Consider the following 17,035-nt stretch of genomic DNA (forward strand, 5'->3'; position numbering starts at 1 on the left):
CTCTGCTTGGCTAATGGATCTTCCCTTGGGTAATGCACTCCTCCTAATGCACTCCTAACAGAGGAGTAGGCTCAGACCTCAGGCCGATGCTCCTGACGATCTCTGATGCTTTTAACGTTCACCTAATGTAACGCTTTTAATGATGGGCCGTTGCAAGCAAGTAACTGTACTGGTTAAAAAAACATGCACGATTTTGACATTGACTGCAAAATGTAAGGAGTAAGCTTTTGAGAAGGTTCTTGGAGAGAAAGGTTATGTTAAATCTTTTGGGAATTTTTACATATGTTTTTTTTAACCCATTTTGCTTAATTATGCGATTTGAAATACTCTGTCCCTCTTATAAGCACTTTACATTGCTGCAGCATCTGTCAGTTCAGGAGGCTGCAGAAACACTTCATCACCCAGCATTCTCGGGAGCATGTGCTGCTGTCACTTCTTTTCAATCTGCTGGTTGAGTTCTGCTCTCACTGCACCAGAGGACTATATGAGTAACACAGACTGCACTAGCTGACCCCTTATTGACCAGAGGAGTCGCTGTTGCACACTGAGGCCTACACAAAATGATTTAAACCCTCTCTTTCTGCGTGACACTGGGTGAAGTCAATTATGCTATGCCTCTGGATGCAGTCTGCACTGGGACAGTCTGAATTCGATCAAGGGGCTTATTGCTGAAATAAGTGCCCGTGTTCCTATTTGAAAACACCTGAATACCTCAAATGATATGCTGTTTTTAAAGATAGCTTGGTCTTTTCTTATTTGGGAGACGTTTTGTTCCACTTCCACTTCTTTACTTGTTATTGTTTTATGTGCTGGTGGAAAGGACTGAAAAGGAGCGGTTTGGTCTGTGGTGGGAATTTCCTATCGGACCTGATTCTGGGAGATGAAGTAGTGCTGCGTTCTTATTGGTTCAGATTTGGGAGCCTGAGTTAGTGGAGTGTTCTAATTGCATCCCATTTGGGTGTGCGTGGTAGTGAAGCGTTCTAAATGGTAACCTGCAGAGGTAATGCAGCCTCGTGCCTCCTTGTGACTCTCAGCCTCCCCATCGCCTCCCTTCCCAGCAGCCCCCGGACGTGGGGCGGGCCCTATACCCGCTTGCTCTGAGAGCCACTCTAATGCGACCGCTGTGGGGTGCCCACCGAAGATTTGGGAAAATGCCTCCTGAAATGACTGAAATCCTTGTCTGCCAGGAGGAGAAGTTGGAGTCAAAGGCAAGACTCCGGGCCCTTGCTAGCAGAACGTTCAAGGCCATTAGCCTTCTCCACAGACTGTTCCGGAAATCATAACCCACATGAATACATCGTAAACATGGAGACAAAAGAGGTGTTTTCTTCAAAAATAAAGTCAAGTGACCTAATTACAGTGTTTAGTGCTCCCTTTATAACTGCTGTTGTTAAATCATGCGTTAGCCCAAATTAATTGGATTTTAGTTCATTGAAGTTTGTTCTGAAGCTGGAGCTGACCAGCCGGCAGAGGCAGCTGTGGTAATGAATGTGAAAGACTGTGTACTTGTAGCTGACTGACTAGTTCAGTACTTGGGTTTTTCATCTTGGGTTTTTTGTGAGTATATGGTCCTGCAATACACAAAGACACATTCGACTGAGACTGAAGATGACACAGTTATTCAGCTTTGCATTCGACTGAAATGATGCAAATGAAATGAGACGGACGCACAGACCCATGTGTACATACACTACATTTGGATGAGTGTGTGTTTGTCAGTACGGTCATTTTGCCAGTTCCTGTTCTTGTACATCCTGCAGAGTAACGGGGGTATCATATCCGCCCACACGTGCCCCTTCTCTTTCGGAGTCTTCAGCTGTTCCTGTCCCAAAGCCCCTGGGACCGGCGAGGGGCGGTCGGCCGCGCGTCCGCTCCGAGCCACAGGAAGTAATCGGAGTCGCGGCCCGGCGGGAGGCCCTGGTTTCCTGGCCGACGCCGAGGCCGAACCGGCGACCCGGAAGCCCTTTCGCACCGGGTCGGGAAAAGTGAAAACGGGACCGCGAGGGTCACGGCGTCTTCCACTCCCGCTGGACCGGTGGGTCTGAACCGCCAGGGGAAGCCAAGCGAGAGGAAGGAAACCGGGTCGGGGGGTCTTTCACCGCGCTCTAAACGTGTTTGCACAACGCGGCCTGCGCTTTCCGTAACGACGGGCCTGCTCCAGTGGCTCGTCTGCAGAGGATTCGCTGCAGACGAAATAGAAATAGGCTACAGTGTGAAAATGGTGTTTGTTCTGGAGAGGTTTGTCACAGTGGAAAACCGGTAGTGCCGCTTGTCTCTTTTCTCTACAGTGTAGCCTATTCCCACACTGTGTCCCCTTTGACAAACAATGATATGATGCAAAATGAAAAGGATGTGAAAATGGATAGATGACCTGAATGCTGTGGCTCTATTACTAAATTAAATGATTAATGCAGATTTGAGAACTGGTTGTACAAAAACTGGGGATCTACTCTTGTGTTTTGCACCCAATATATGCAGTCCATGATGAATTGTGCATTAATATGAATTCATGTATTTATACCTGACTCTGGACTAGTTTTACCCTAGGAGGTCATGTAATTGTAATTATTAACTTTTGCTCCTGTGATTTTTTCCCGTAAGAATTGTCCATGTCTAATTTCTACAGATTAGGAGAGTAAAAATTCCAGTCCAAATTACCTACTGTTTTTCTGTCAAACTCAGAGGTCCTTAAATTATACTGAGCTCCTATGAACAGACATCTCTGTGAATGCAATTTGTTCACATGAGTTTTGGCGCTAATTTCTCCTTACGGGGAACATGGATACTCCTGTTGAGACTCTGTTGGAAAGATTTGCTTGTTTTTTAAATTCCATACACTCAGCCACCCCAGCATGGAGACCTATTTACAGAAGAAAAAGAAAGAAAGGGCTTAGAAGAGGAAAACCTTGAAAATACATGAGATGGATTGCACATGCAGTAGCATATGGTGAGACAGCTCGCTATATACTGCATATGAATCTCCATTAGAAATTGATGGGAATGCTGTATCCAAAAAGTAGGAATTCCTGATGAAGCAGGAAAAATCCCATTGTTGCTGCCTGTATGATAGCACGGGAAAGCTTTGGCTAACCGTTTTCCGAATCTGTGCGCAAAACCAAATATTTTATCAGAACCAAATATTCTATCAAAGTGAATGACGCAGATGCCTTTGATGCCCCCATCCTGGTTGCGTTTTCGAGATACAGGCTGCTGACGAACGTTTGGTGAAAGATCTCAGTGACTGAAAAAGCAGGGGTTCTAACTAGTATGAATGCTCTGCTGCACATCCACATAATGAGTAAATTACATTACAGTACATCCTGGGGTCGAATTAGTCCCGTGCGAATAGGGCATTTGAAATGCATTATTCATGATCAGTTATTAAAATGTTGCTAGCCAGATCATTCACTTGAACTCATAATATCTGGAAAAGTGTTTTAGAGGTGAGTTTAGAAAATTACAGGTGTAAGCTAAAATGACCAGCCATTGCCAACTTTGAAAGAGGTTATTAGGAAAGTAGAGGGAAGAGCTCTTTGAAGGTACCATGTATGGCTGCATTTTTACAGTCAATGGGTAGGTCCCTGAGGCACTCTCAGCCTTATTGAAATCTCAGTCTCATTAATAGGGGGAGCCCCCATCTCCACTGATCTTTATCCTGCCCTGACTGGGCTGGTACAACTTTTGTGCAAGCCAGTCCTCCTATCCTTAATGGTTTCTTTTGTTTTTACCAGATTCTCTCATTCTTTTACTTTTTTTTCTTCACTCCTCAGAATTCCTCATTCTGCAACCAAATGCGGAACCTTTTGAAAGTAGGCCTACATGTTTATCTGACAGGCTCTTTGAATTACAGAACCTTTGCATCTGCTAACATTTTAAGTTTAAATGTGGCTTTCCGGTATGCTTTTCATGTAGTGGTTTTAAATTAGATATACAACCCCGGGTCAAAACATTGATTTGACTCTTATGTAAATCTAGTACAACCACAGTATAGATTCCAGTGTGTACTTGTAACAGGGTGGGCACTATTATGAGCAAAAGATGGTATACAGTGAAGGCAATATGCCCCAATATGCAAATGCAAGACAGGAAAAGGCAAAGCCGGGACAAGGAAGTGATGTGGTGTGAGGGGAGGAGCTAAATGTGGAGCTAACTATTGTTGGGACATGAGGTGGAATAGAATCCTGTATGTCTATGCAGTGCATTGTGGGAGCTGTGTCCGTAGCGGGACATCTTTATTTTCTGTCCGTATGTCTTCCCTCCTGGAGAGTCTGAGGCGTGCGCTCACGTCAGTCACAGTGGTTCTCGCAAGGGTGTGGTTGGCAGTGGCGACACAAGGCCACAATACAAGTAGTGAATACAAATGGGTGAAAAGGGGGTATCTTGGGAAGAAAGGCTAACATCTCCTGTCTTCCTGTAAGCTGAAGGCTTCTGAAAACACTCATTCTGCCAAGGTTGAGTTACCCGTCCTTGATTATTGCTCATTTAGCCCCAGAAATGCGATGAAGTGTTTCCAAGCCAGAGGAACTTGGCTGTGCCGTATCTGCCAGTTCACTGAAATTGTTGAAGGATTTCTTTTTGTGTGCGCTCACAAGATGGAGGGTGCAGTGTTTCTCTACAAAAAATTTGGTGAGGGCAGTTTCCTGGCTGTGGGAGGGATCTTCTCCATGGTTTTTATCAGGGAATTCTGGGACTGTTGGGTCATTGCTGGAGATCCTCATGCAGTATGGAAAGTGCTTTCATATGACAAGAGCAAGAAAAAGTTTGCAATTGTTTACAGCTGCCATTCCTTGATGACTAAATACAATGAATCTTTACTTCTGATGCCATTATTCTATTGGTCATTGTCTATTCTCTGAGCATAAGCAATTGCCGAAGGCCAGTATACAGAATGGGAACCGTGAACACATCTGTAAAACTTTCCCTAATGGCATTAGTTGCTCAGAAGGGTTGATTGCTAATTGGAGTTGTATATCATGCATCATATCATCAAACTTATATACCATCAAACTTCCATTAGTTGCAGAGTCTCTAACAAAAGCCAGTCTTTTTATAGCCCGGCGGTTGTACTCTGTCAGGGTTTTTGTGGGCACAGCGCCCCCTATAGAAGGAGGACCACTGGTTTTATCATTAGCTGGTGAAAAACTGCGAACCGAATGTCAGTATTAAGAGGTGTTATGGGGAAATTTCAGATGTCTGAAATCAGTGACCGGCCTCATAGTTGAGCCACAGTGTTACACGTGCTCTTTTGCAGTGTGTGGGCGGGGGTTAATTTTGGCACATTACTTCACGTGGACGTAAAACCTGTCAGCCATTCACAAAGGGGAAGAGGGCCGACGCCAAGGAAAACAGACAGAAGGCGATAGCGCTCTCCTGGACCCGGGCCCGCGGGCCTCGCTCCAGCGATCTGCCCCTCGCGAGATTAATAAAAGTCAGAGGTGTCTTTGAAGCGTCGTAACGCGCAGACGTAATGTCTAATCGGGCCTCCTTTCTACTGGTGGGAAAAAGGTTTCCCAGAGATTAAGCCGTTTTATAGCACATCTTGAACATGCCCCTTTTTCCCCGATGTAAAGAAAAAGCAGACTCACAAAGGGTACATGTCTGTACTTGTTCAAAAAAAAAGAAGTGTGTGCAAAGCTGATCTTGATAGTGAACAGAAATGTGCAATGCTTCAGGACCTCCCAACCACGATTAAGCAGCCTACATCCCATGAGGGGTACGTATGGCTGCTATGGTTGTTTTTCATTGTGACATGATTCTACCCCTTTCATTTCTTTCTTTAAAGATTCGGATCTGGTGCAAAGCATGCTGGTATTGTCTGACTGTTGCACACGGGGAGGAAGGCAGGGTAATGGATCAGAGGTGCCCTGGCACAGAGAGGCTTTTGTTCTACCTGGACAGCGAGTCATCTGGGCCCTCTTACTTTCCACTCTGAAAGAAATGCGATGCTAGGGGCCCTCAGGTGAAGGCTTGTGTATTTTTTTGTACCCAGTTCCATAGAAAAGATACTCTTAAGCTTAGATACAGCACTGTTTGCTACCCTGGATTTATAGCGCAAATGTTTCATCATCTTTACTGCTCGCTGCTGGTCAGTGTCATAGATTTCTGCTCAGGCCATGCTGCCTGTCATAGATTGAGCCAAGCTCTGCGAGAGCCAGATTTGTGTTAAGAGTTGAGACACGAGGAGAAAGCAACATGGAGATGAAACAACCTAGTAGATTGACTCATACGTTCAGACTCTTGTAGAGTGGCTTTACTACTCTTATCCATTGCTCCTGAGCCCAGCCCAAATGATTCTTGTTTCTGTCAACGAAGCAGTCCAAGAAACCCATTCTTTTTCCCTGACAACATGGTTGAGTAGAAACAGCGAGTGTTTTAATGTTTGCAAAGGGCACTCCTCTCCTCAAGTAGGATGTGCTTCTGTCACAATGCAGATATCTACAGAATGTTGCTGGGTGATGTAACTGCTTATGCCCATTTTTAGGCATCAAGAATTAAGCTACAGAGAAGAAATGACAAAGCGGATACAATGGTCACACTCCAAGGCCCCAGTGGGCTATTTTTTCATTTGCAGCATTTTGTGAAGTTCACCTTTTCCAGTATTGAGCAAGCTCACAAGGCTAATGGCTTTTCCCAATTCTGAGCAAGTTCACAAGGCTAATAGCTTTTTTCCTGTACTGAGAAAGTTCACACACAGGCAGTACTGAGCACATTCATGGGGATAACATTTTATGTCCGTACACAGCTTGCAAAGAGACAGGCCCTCTCTGGCATGCTTGGGGTTAAAGAGCTGTCTGACTGGATACTTCATTACTGGATAATAGTTTTCTTGGCCTGTTCATGCTGGTCCAAACTCTGTAAACATTCCTAGTGGTGGTGGAACGAGGCTTCATGACCACCATCATGGATGGAGCTGTCATGAGCCACCAGCCTCTGCCCCATGAATACCAATAAAACGAATGGTCTCTTCTGAGCAAAACACTGTGGTTTTTCATGGATTTTCTTGACACATCTGAAATACATAGTTTCTACGTACCTATTTTGACCAAGACATTTCACAGCTGTGGTTTGTAGCCTTGTTCACAGTGTCTGCTGGATCTTGTTCCTCTGTGCTTAATTAGTCAGTTGAAGCAGCTGATTGCAGTTAACTCATCTCACCTGGTTTCTTCGGTCTGAACTCGTGACTGATTTTGTAGTGAAAATTATAACCAGTTGCCACTGCGGCCTGGCAGGATCAGGGTTATGAGCAACAACAAGGCTAGAAGTGCAAGTTCTTTGAATAATATGACCTATGCTTATGTTCTTTGTGCTGAAAGTTTTTTCCTCCCTTGATCTGGGCAACGGAAATGTAAGTTCAGAGTGTAAAAGGACCGGAAAACCACAGCCAGAGCATTTTAAAGATTTCCCCTCCGCCTTGTGGTTGACCACAGCCGTTTGAAAGCAACTTGTTTTTACTTTGCCATGACATGGTCTTGGTGGTCACCACTGCCTCCTGTAAACAAATACACAGGAAAAGTCAACAGTGGTGTAAATGTAATTACCTCCCACAGATCAAAGAAAGTCTCCTTTATTGGAGGGAATTGGGTGGGGGATGGGGGGGTATGGTCAGGGGCGAGGGGTGGAGGTAGGCAGGGTGCCACTTCTGGTCAGTGTTTAAGGGTGAGTGGGCAGGGTAGTGATGGGAGTGTGACATTTCATGAATACCGTAATGGGTGGAGCTACAGCAAGCTTTCAGGCATTTACTTATTTTAATGAATAAAGAGATTTCCCTCAGCAAAATAAAATGATTGGTTCAGATCAATGGGCCATGCATAGAGTATGGTAGCTTTGCCTGTTATTTTTTCCTGCTATTTGTTTTGTGAAGCATCAAGCTCCCATCAGCAGGACTGACTGCTCTGATAGGGAGTTTCAGGGACCAGGGAGGTCAGTAATTATGTAATTAACTGAACCGTTCAGTGGGATTCCCGCTGCCTGATTCCCTCTGTGCCGTGTTTCCCTTGGTGGCGACCTGCGGCATCTTGGATATGTGCAATCGACTGCTGTATCATTTGGCTACAAAACCAAATGATGAAGTTGATTTCTAATAATGCATGATCTAGTAGGCTTATTCTAATGATGCATTATCTATTTGCTATTTTATTGGGCTAATTAAGCAAATTTTAATTAAAATGCGAATGTAATGTCATTAGACACTGCTCTGGTGCATTCAAGATTGTTTCCTGTCAAATTTCCTGCTCCCCAGCTACACTGTGTGTGTGCATAGTGTTTATGTCATTCTGGATTGTTTGTCATTTGCGTGGATCATTTAGCCTAACTGTTGGGTAATGTTTTGAATGACTAAACTAGTGGGTTTTGGGCTCATTTTAGTGGTGTTGGCAAACTACATTGTTCCTAAGGGGACAATGAAGTATAAAGTATCCAAGAGGCATTGACATTCATCTTTGTGCTTGAATACTCCCCCCCCCCCCGATTTTTCAGTGGAAAGCTTGGTTTTAATTGAGGAAACTGGTGAGACAGGTGCATAGCAGTCTGTCCCATAACCTGGGGCCACGTGCAGGAGTAAAAGGCGTTAACTATTCCCTGCACCTTTTTCCTTCGTCCTCTAGAGGGCGCTGCTCTTCTGAACTTGTTCTGGAATTTCCGTTTCTGCCCCAGTGCCCTATGGGATTTTTCATTTAATAACTTCAAAATGGTGGCCTAATTAAGTGGGAACAGAGAACATATTTTTCCTTTGGGAAAATAAGCTACAGAAGGTGTAAAGATGTGCCGCTGGTAATAAGCTGAAGAAAACCAAATAAACCCTAAAAATGCCTTATGTGTACGGTATTTCTGAACCGTAGATTGGAAAGGTTGTCCACAGTATTGCGTGAAATCAATGTACATTCTCATCTTGATCATGTGGTTTAAACCACCTTTTTTCAAACAACATCCAAAGTGCGGAGTCCAATATAGTAACTGTCTTGTTTCATGTTTGATGCTGTTGTGATGACTCCAGCTGTCAAATCTGATATTCTGGTCAATTTTGTTTGTGTCTTGGAGTCCTGAGAAGATATAAGATGGCAAAGCACAGGGCTACTCACAGTGCTCATGTTATGGCAGGATTCTGCATTTTTTACACTAAAAAAAGAGGCAAAACACAGGGAAAAAAATAAATATTGCTATCATTTGTCACTTGCCAGTCATCTTGCATTTTGGTGAAGTCTCAATTTGACATTGACATCATTTTTGGTGACATAGGCTACAATGTGATTCTGTTGGAACTGTTCATTGGATAACTTCACTGACATTGTGGGTGACAGGTTGTGGTGTGTTTGTGGGGTACTGTATTGTTTAACCCATAGTACCTCTGTGTACCCCTCAGGTCTGGAGGCAGAGCTGTACTACGTGAGAGATGATGTCATCAGCCACCAGGCCCTATCCTTCATCATGCCTGTGCCCAGCGAGACCAATAGCTTGCACTTCACCTGGCACTCAAAAAACAAGGTGTGGTAGCCATGATTGCAGCAGGTGTGGAGCTCCACAAGCCCCATTACCTCCCTGTCCCATCACCAACACTCTTTCTCTCTTTATCTGCCTCTCTCTCTGTCTCTGTCTCTCTCTCAGGTGGACTACAAGCTGGGGTTCCTTGTGGATAATACTGCTGCCATGAGTCTACCAGAAAGCAACATCTCCACACAGGGAGAGGTGCCCCAGAGCCTCTCAGGTCAGCCAATCTCAAATCACTTCCTGTTTCCCTGCTTAGGAGCAGTCCATCACACTTGTAGGCTGACACATTTGACTGTGTGCTTAAAAGGTATTTGTGAGAGAAGAGTAGTATGTACATCACAGTCAGGAGAGCCTCAGAGAAAAAGGTCCACCTCAGAGGTGGCAATAGGCTGTGTAATATTCATAAATGGAATACACAGATGGAAAACTCTTTGTGTGTCCGGCCCCATGTAGTTTTTCGAGTGGACCTCCTCTGTTCGGGCAAAGTGAGCACGGAGGTTCTTCTGACAGTGCAACTCAACCTGACCATCATGTCCAACAACTTCACAGTCCTCAACTTCAAGAGGAGGAAAATGTGCTACAAACGTAAGCCGCCCCTGACCAGCTGTCCCACATGCACGCACTCATAGACACGCCCACACTTTCCCTCACACAGGCCTGAGGCAGCATATGTTCACCATGGCGCGAGCGTCTCAGCTTGGCTACAGTAATGACGCGTAATGGAGAAACTTCACCCACATCAACAGGGAGGCCAGGTGGCAAGGAAAACCCCAGACATGATGAATGTTCCTTGGCAGATACGGTTATATTAGCACCAACCCTCTTCAGCTAAACTGGGGGTTTTAATTCATTAAGAAATTAGCAGGAAATTGATACCGTTTGAATGAAAGATGCATGGCTACGGGCTTTTGGCTCTGAGAAGTGGGGATTTGTACACATGTAAGCCATCTGTCTGTTTCCCAGGGTTACAGCACGTTAGGGCGGAACACTGCTGTACACGTCTCGTTGCTGCAGCGCCATTGCGATAATGAAGAGAGCACAGTTATTACTCAGCCAAGAACCAGTCACAGGAGGGGCAGCTATAGGCTCACTGTAGGAAATTTAAGTGGGGTTTGTCCTCAGCTGTTGCTAATTAAGGGTCATCAGATGCGGTGTCCTGCTTTCTATAGGGAAACCTACAATGTAATTATTCTCTGAATTTTCGGCACAGCACCCTGGCCCAAAGAGCCTGTTCAAGTAGACCCTTAGGTCTGTTGCCTTAAATGGGCGGAGAAGCGTTTGACCCAAGAAACTTTGTTATCCCAGATGTTGTCGCTAAATTGTTACTTGTTGTTTGCGGCGATGCCAAGTGACAGACTGCATTTGGGACGAGGTTGCTATGCACCAGAAAACACGTTCTTCCTCTTGCCAGAAAAAGGATAATTCGATACAGCAGTGTCACGCTTGTCGCATATGATCTTGGATGTTAGACTGGGATATTTTGATGTGAATGTTGTCGCTGAATCAGTTGACTTAAACTTTTAGGAATCCTCAGGCGTAGTGTTGTGGGTGGGAATATCTTGTGCGCCATCCATTTTATTTGCCATGACACTTGATGATGTAAAATAAATCTGCATCGAGATACCTCTGGTTTGTACATTATTTACATTTGTACAGCTATTTGTCTGCGTGCTCAATGTCCAGACAAATGTAAAGAAAAGGTACATTGGTCGGATATACTAACAGCATTCACATAATGTCTTTTGTCTTCTCAAGAATACTTTGTTTTATGCAAATTAATATTAGTGATTGTTATTGTTATATTATTATTTCACATTAGAAAACAGAGCATCATTTTGAGACCATGTGAGTGCAATCCGTCGGTTTTTGACCTACTAGATTTTTAGTTGCATCCCTGGGCAAAACTTTTGCTCTGACATTTGTTGGCTGAAGTCGTAGCAGTCTGGCATTCTGCTTATGCAGGGTTCCTCTATCACGTTGTACTGGTCATTGTGCGCCTCAGTTTCCCAGTGTGATGTAGGCCAGTTGATCCCTTTTGGACCCATGACCTTTTCTTACCCCTTTGTTTCATTGCAGGGGTCGAGCAGCCGGATCCCAAGGTCCCGCCGTTGGTTAACACGAACGTTAGCAGAGCCGGAGGTAAGTGGCCTGACTCAGTCACCTCATCTCTTAGACACGTCCACTCATTCAGGTACAGTTTACTGTTGACTCCTCTTGGTTCATTCTTAATTTATGGGGCATGATTTATTTTCTGGGCATTTGTGGAGTTCAGAATTTGTTAATCTGGCAGTTTTCCTGTTTCAAGTTTGTTATTGATTGCACTTGCATAGGGCTTTACATGATCTCACACCACAAAGGGGTAACGTACCACAGTCACCACCAGTGTGAAGGCTATACATGGCAGCCATTTTACACAAGAACGCTCACTGCATGCCAGCTGAGGTGGAGTGAGAATGAATTAGTGGCTCCCATAGTAAAATCTAATACATACACGTCAAGACGATGGTGCAAGAGAGGCTTACATTTTGGATTTGTGGTTATGGCTAAATTCAGATGTGTGGAAAGTAGGGCTGTCAAAATAAGTTTCACAATTTGAAAATATTTTGAATTTTAAAAAAAAGGTTTCACTCTAAAGGAAGAATTTACATTTGAAAGTGTAAACCAACAACATCACATTTAAATTTGTGTGTTTTTAAACTTTTTAACCACCTGAGTTGAGTATGTCCCTCGCCCTTGTGTATTTTCATTTTAAATAAAGTTCTTCCTCTGTAGCAGCTTTTTTAAAAAAATAAACAAGCCAATCAACAGTGAAGCTGCAGCTTCATGGCTGTAATCCCTGAAGCGAACATCAGCGAGGAGATAATCTCTCCTGAATGTTTGGAATGCGTTTTGGATTCCGGGCAGCTCATGGGAAGATTGAGGAGAAGGACTGAAGTAATTATCAGAATCTGCTAAACGCAGCTCATGTATCACCTGCGTTTAAAACCACAACGCATAGCCATGTTTGTTTCCTCTCTTAACCACTCATGCAGTCCCCCCCCCAAAAAGGCATTGCACATAACAGTCCTGGCAAACTTGTGCAAACTGACCTGTCTTGAATTTAACAAAGAACTAGCAACCCAAATTTTGTGTGATCTTAAAAGAACTGAGTATAGAGCTTGATTACCCCCGACACCAGAAACCTCCCTCAAGGTAAACCCTGCAGTTTTCACCATTATTGACCAGAGAGGCACTAGACACTCAAGTGGATCATTTGACTGCAACGCGCTGAATTCTTTCATCACAGTTTTGTGATTTGACTTGAATGGCAGTCAGATTCTGTACTGTTCTCTATTGAATGAAGGTGCATCTGTCACTTTCAACAATGGGAGCATGACCTCTGACCCTGAAGGAGCAGAGCTCCCGGCCAAGCGACAGTACAGCCGGGCTGTTATCTTCCTTTCACTGCTCATCCCAAAGTACCAGAGCGTCAAACTCTCCCTTCCACTCTCCAGTGTGATCTTTCGCTTCATCGGTCCGGCCGAGCTGAGGCTTTCTTAAAAGCTTTAAAGTGGATCATGCGGAGAGTGGTGCTCGCGTGGAGAGGGGGGTGTCCTATCCTCCTGCAGCCAGAATGAAAGCTCTGTGGGAATCATCGTTTTGATTTCTCTAAAGCATTTAACGCTATTCAGCACTATTCTTTTAGCGTAGATATCAACAAGTTTTAATCTATGTCTCTCGTTTAATCTAAGTCAACAGTGACGTGGGTTTTGGATTACCTTACTGCTAGGCTTCGGTTTGTGAGAATGAACGACAATACCTCAGATTATTGATTTTAGTTAAAAGAAAGGTGCCTGAAACCCTGTCTTCTACAATGCACAAGCAGTGGACAATGTGCATTAATGTATACAGCCAGCATAAGATAACCAGGCTGCTGTTAGCTTAGCCCCGCTCAGGACAGACTGCATATTAAATGTAACAATCACCCACTTCCTCCTGGCTTCTACAGGAATGCCTGGCCTGAGGAGCGTGAGATGAGCTGCTGTCTGCCAGCATTCGCTGAAGAATGCCATTTTTTATAGCTTGGCTCATTTTATATTTATTTTTGTGATATTCACTAAAATAGTTCAACATTCTCTTCAAAGGGGTACGCATTACTGCGAGCCATATTTACTCAGTTTTATTGCTTCTGGAGAGTTCCAGTAATGCTCAGGTTCATCTTTTGTCCACGTGACGGATGTCATTCCCTGTGTTGCAGCTAGTTTAAACATGCTCACTGCTAATTGGGCCTGCTTGAGATGCATAGCTCTGCTAAGCTGTGATGTTCTTTTCAGTTCTTTTCAAGGTGTGCTATATTTATATGTTGTTGCCGCCTCTGAGTGAACCAAGATTTTTTTTCCCACCCCCTCAGCTGACGTGAACCCTGCTCCCACCTCTTCCACCCGAGTCTTCTATATCAGCGTGGGGGTCTGCTGCGCCGTCATCTTCCTGGTGGCCATTGTGCTGGCCGTGCTGCACCTGCACAGCATGAAGAGACTGGAGCTGGATGACAGGTGGGCACTACAACTCCCAGCAGCCACCACAGCACCCAGGCTATAGTTTGCAGAGTTTTTTAACTTAGACATGTTTAAAGTGAATTAATGTAATGATAAAGATATATTTTCATGGGTGTCATAATAAAATGCATTGCCTTGTATTCAGTTCCCTGCTAGTCCTGTCGCTGGACCAAGACAAAACCTGCTTTCACATGGAATAGTACTCTAATGCAGTATGTGCTGCAAATTGTCCCAGTGCAATGTTTTACAGATGGATAGAGATTTGGTTGCAGAGTATGCTCTGGAAGTCCTGCTAACAGAAATACCTGCCCAGACTTGACAGTCTTGACAGAGAACACATTATACGCCTTCTAATGGACAAAAAATGGTGTATATGTACTGTAAAGGCACTCTTATTTTAGCATTTACCCTGAGAATCCCCTCCTTTGCTGCCTGCAGACCCACAGCGTGCTTGCACATGATTTTTCTTCTGTTATTTAAAGCGGTGCTGCTCACAGGGGAAGGTTTAAAGAGGAACACCTTTACACAACTGGTCTGGGACAGAAGCCAGGCACCCTGACACCACTTTAGACTAACCAGATACTCTGCTCTGCTGTTCCTTTAGTCCTCTGCTACATTACTGCACGTAGTTCTAGTTTCGAATGGGAGTTTGCACTGTGTTACAGTACGCAGCATCCGTTCCCTCAGTGGTGGTCTAGGCGTCTTCATGAATTTTCTGTAAATTCATCAAATGGAAATGTTTCAGTGCTACAGAAACAGACCATTCAATGCTCAGAATATGGAGCTGTGTATCTGGTACGACTGTAGATGCTGTGCTGGAGTTGTCCACTGGTGTGTGGAGTCAAGGTCATTGAAGAGCTGACGTTCTGTGATCTTCTCTGACCCGCCCATTCTCATGCTTTTCAGCGTGAGTGACAGCGGAAGCTCCCAGGGCCTCTCCATGCCTTCCACCCAGACCACGCAGTACCTGAGAGCGGACACGCCCAACAACGCCACGCCTGTCACCAGTAAGACCCCTCCCCCACCATCTCTGCGGCCCTCCTGCACCTGGTCCACTTTAGGAAATTGAGTGACGGGATGCATACTTGTAGGGGGGATACGGTTGGTCAATATCACTGCTGGTCCATTTTGAGAGAATTTGTCCATGGGTATTTAAATATTCATGCATGCATTTTTAAATGGATTTTCTTTTCTCACAACTTGAAATCATCAGTTGTACCACCAATGATCCACCTACACCCTTGTGCTAAGCAGTACAGCAGACATGTGCCACTGACTGTTGCAGTCGTCGTCTCAAACCCTGGTCCTGGAGACATTACCTGCTGGTTTTCATGGTCACTCTGAACTTAATTAGTCAATTAAAGCACTTTATGACATGGTTATCTCACCTCACCTGGTTACTTGGGTCTCAACTGGGTGCTGGTGTTAAGGTAAAAATAAAAACCAGCAGACCACTGGTTTAAGCACTGCTGGTCAGGTAAAACTACAGGAGAGCTAGCGCTGTATGTATTTCAATGGTCACTTCTGGTCACCTGTGGACACCTGGCAAGCCATTGAGATGAGGATACTGAATTGTGTCATGTCATGCCGATGTTTAACTGTATGTGCTTCAGTCTGTGTGCGTAACAGCAGTGTAATGTGAGGTATTGTTGTGTGTGTGTGTGTGTTTGTACGTGTGTGTGCGAGCATGCGTACATCTGTGTGTAGTGTACGCATGTAGAAATTATTCCCTGTATATTCCCTTATTTGGTTGTGAATGCATGCACTGGTCTTTTCTGTAATGTGACACTGCTGAGCATTAATTAAAGATGTGAGAAGGGCCAGTTCTAAGGGTTTTGCAAGTTTGGCCTACAGCATGTTTAAAGTTGCTTTGGATAAGAGCATCTACAGAGTAAGTAGATGCAAATACCTCTCTGACCAGAATCTTGGGTATGATTTGTAACTCCATGACCGTTGTTATGAAAATTACACCATACAAGTGTGAAGAACTTTGGAGGTCATAGCATTGCAAAAGGACACAGTGATACATTTTTAGGTCATTAAGCATGAAGCACTAGATAAGGATAGTTGGACCAGTGTGGAACACTGAATCTGTAGTATTCTTACAGACGGTACATCAAAATGTGCCCGAAATATATTCTTAACCATAAGGTTTTCTTGGTTTTGTGTGCCTTTTAGTTGTGGGGGTTTCGATGAAGTGTAATGCTATGAATATGTATGAGGAGGTTGGGTGTGACAACTTTTTAAAGCTGTTTTTCTATAAATCCTGTCTCTTGCCAGAAATACTTTGTTGTGCAAGTCTGTCCACAGTCTGTTTCTTCCCCCCCATCTTGTAGACCAGACCAAAATTGGCCAAATGGCATTCCCCTGCATGACTTTGATAATAGGCTGTCAGTGATCTGATTAGTCAAACTGAAATCAGAAGGCGGCAATAATGAGCTGCCGTTGGCTGTTACCATTGCTCCTCGTCTCTAGGGTGACCTTGCATGTCTCCTCCTGCAGCCAGTTCCACCCAGTGTACGCTTAAAGTTCTGCCAGCGTTGCACTGTGGTTTAGCACTGTACACGAATGTGGAAATGGTCTGTGTTTTAAATTCTGAGGAAAAACAGGGGCTTATTTTCTGGGAGTATTCCAAGTTTAATATAGTGGGGGAGATGTTTTGTATGCTAGGTAATGGGGCGAAACTGAGCTTGTCAGAGAAGTAATGGGAGTGGAGCAAAAAGTTGAAGCGTGGACATTTCTTGGCTCTTAGTTTATGCACAGGAAAGCTTCCCATCCCAATCCCCCTCCTCTGTATTTTCCTCGTGACTACCATCTTTTTACTGTGCTTTTATTTTGGTTGAAAATAAATTTTGGGATCTTAAGTGTCCAACAGAACTGTCAAAACCTTGGAGAAGGCTCGATGGTGAACATCTCGCGGTTGGCATTTGTCTCCACCTTATGGAGCCAGTGTGAAACAACCACACATCTTTCAGCTCAGTATGGTTTCTTCCGCATCAATTCATAGCCATATTTAA

The 17,035-nt window shown here is 44.3% G+C and overlaps 1 protein-coding gene across 2 annotated transcripts in view; it reads left to right on the top strand.

Moving 5' to 3' along the window:
* The window catches only part of LOC135256773 (tyrosine-protein kinase RYK-like), a 55,968-nt gene that overhangs the window by 14,836 nt on the left and 24,097 nt on the right, over positions 1–17,035 (top strand). For both annotated transcript variants that reach the window (XM_064338911.1, XM_064338910.1), the window contains exons 2-7: positions 9,359–9,480; positions 9,601–9,700; positions 9,937–10,068; positions 11,560–11,622; positions 13,874–14,015; positions 14,925–15,025. In XM_064338911.1, coding sequence (XP_064194981.1) covers positions 9,359–9,480; positions 9,601–9,700; positions 9,937–10,068; positions 11,560–11,622; positions 13,874–14,015; positions 14,925–15,025 — 660 coding nt within the window. The remainder of the gene's footprint in view (positions 1–9,358; positions 9,481–9,600; positions 9,701–9,936; positions 10,069–11,559; positions 11,623–13,873; positions 14,016–14,924; positions 15,026–17,035) is intronic.

This window comes from Anguilla rostrata, chromosome 6 (genome assembly GCF_018555375.3).
Source record: "Anguilla rostrata isolate EN2019 chromosome 6, ASM1855537v3, whole genome shotgun sequence".
NCBI lineage: Eukaryota > Metazoa > Chordata > Actinopteri > Anguilliformes > Anguillidae > Anguilla > Anguilla rostrata.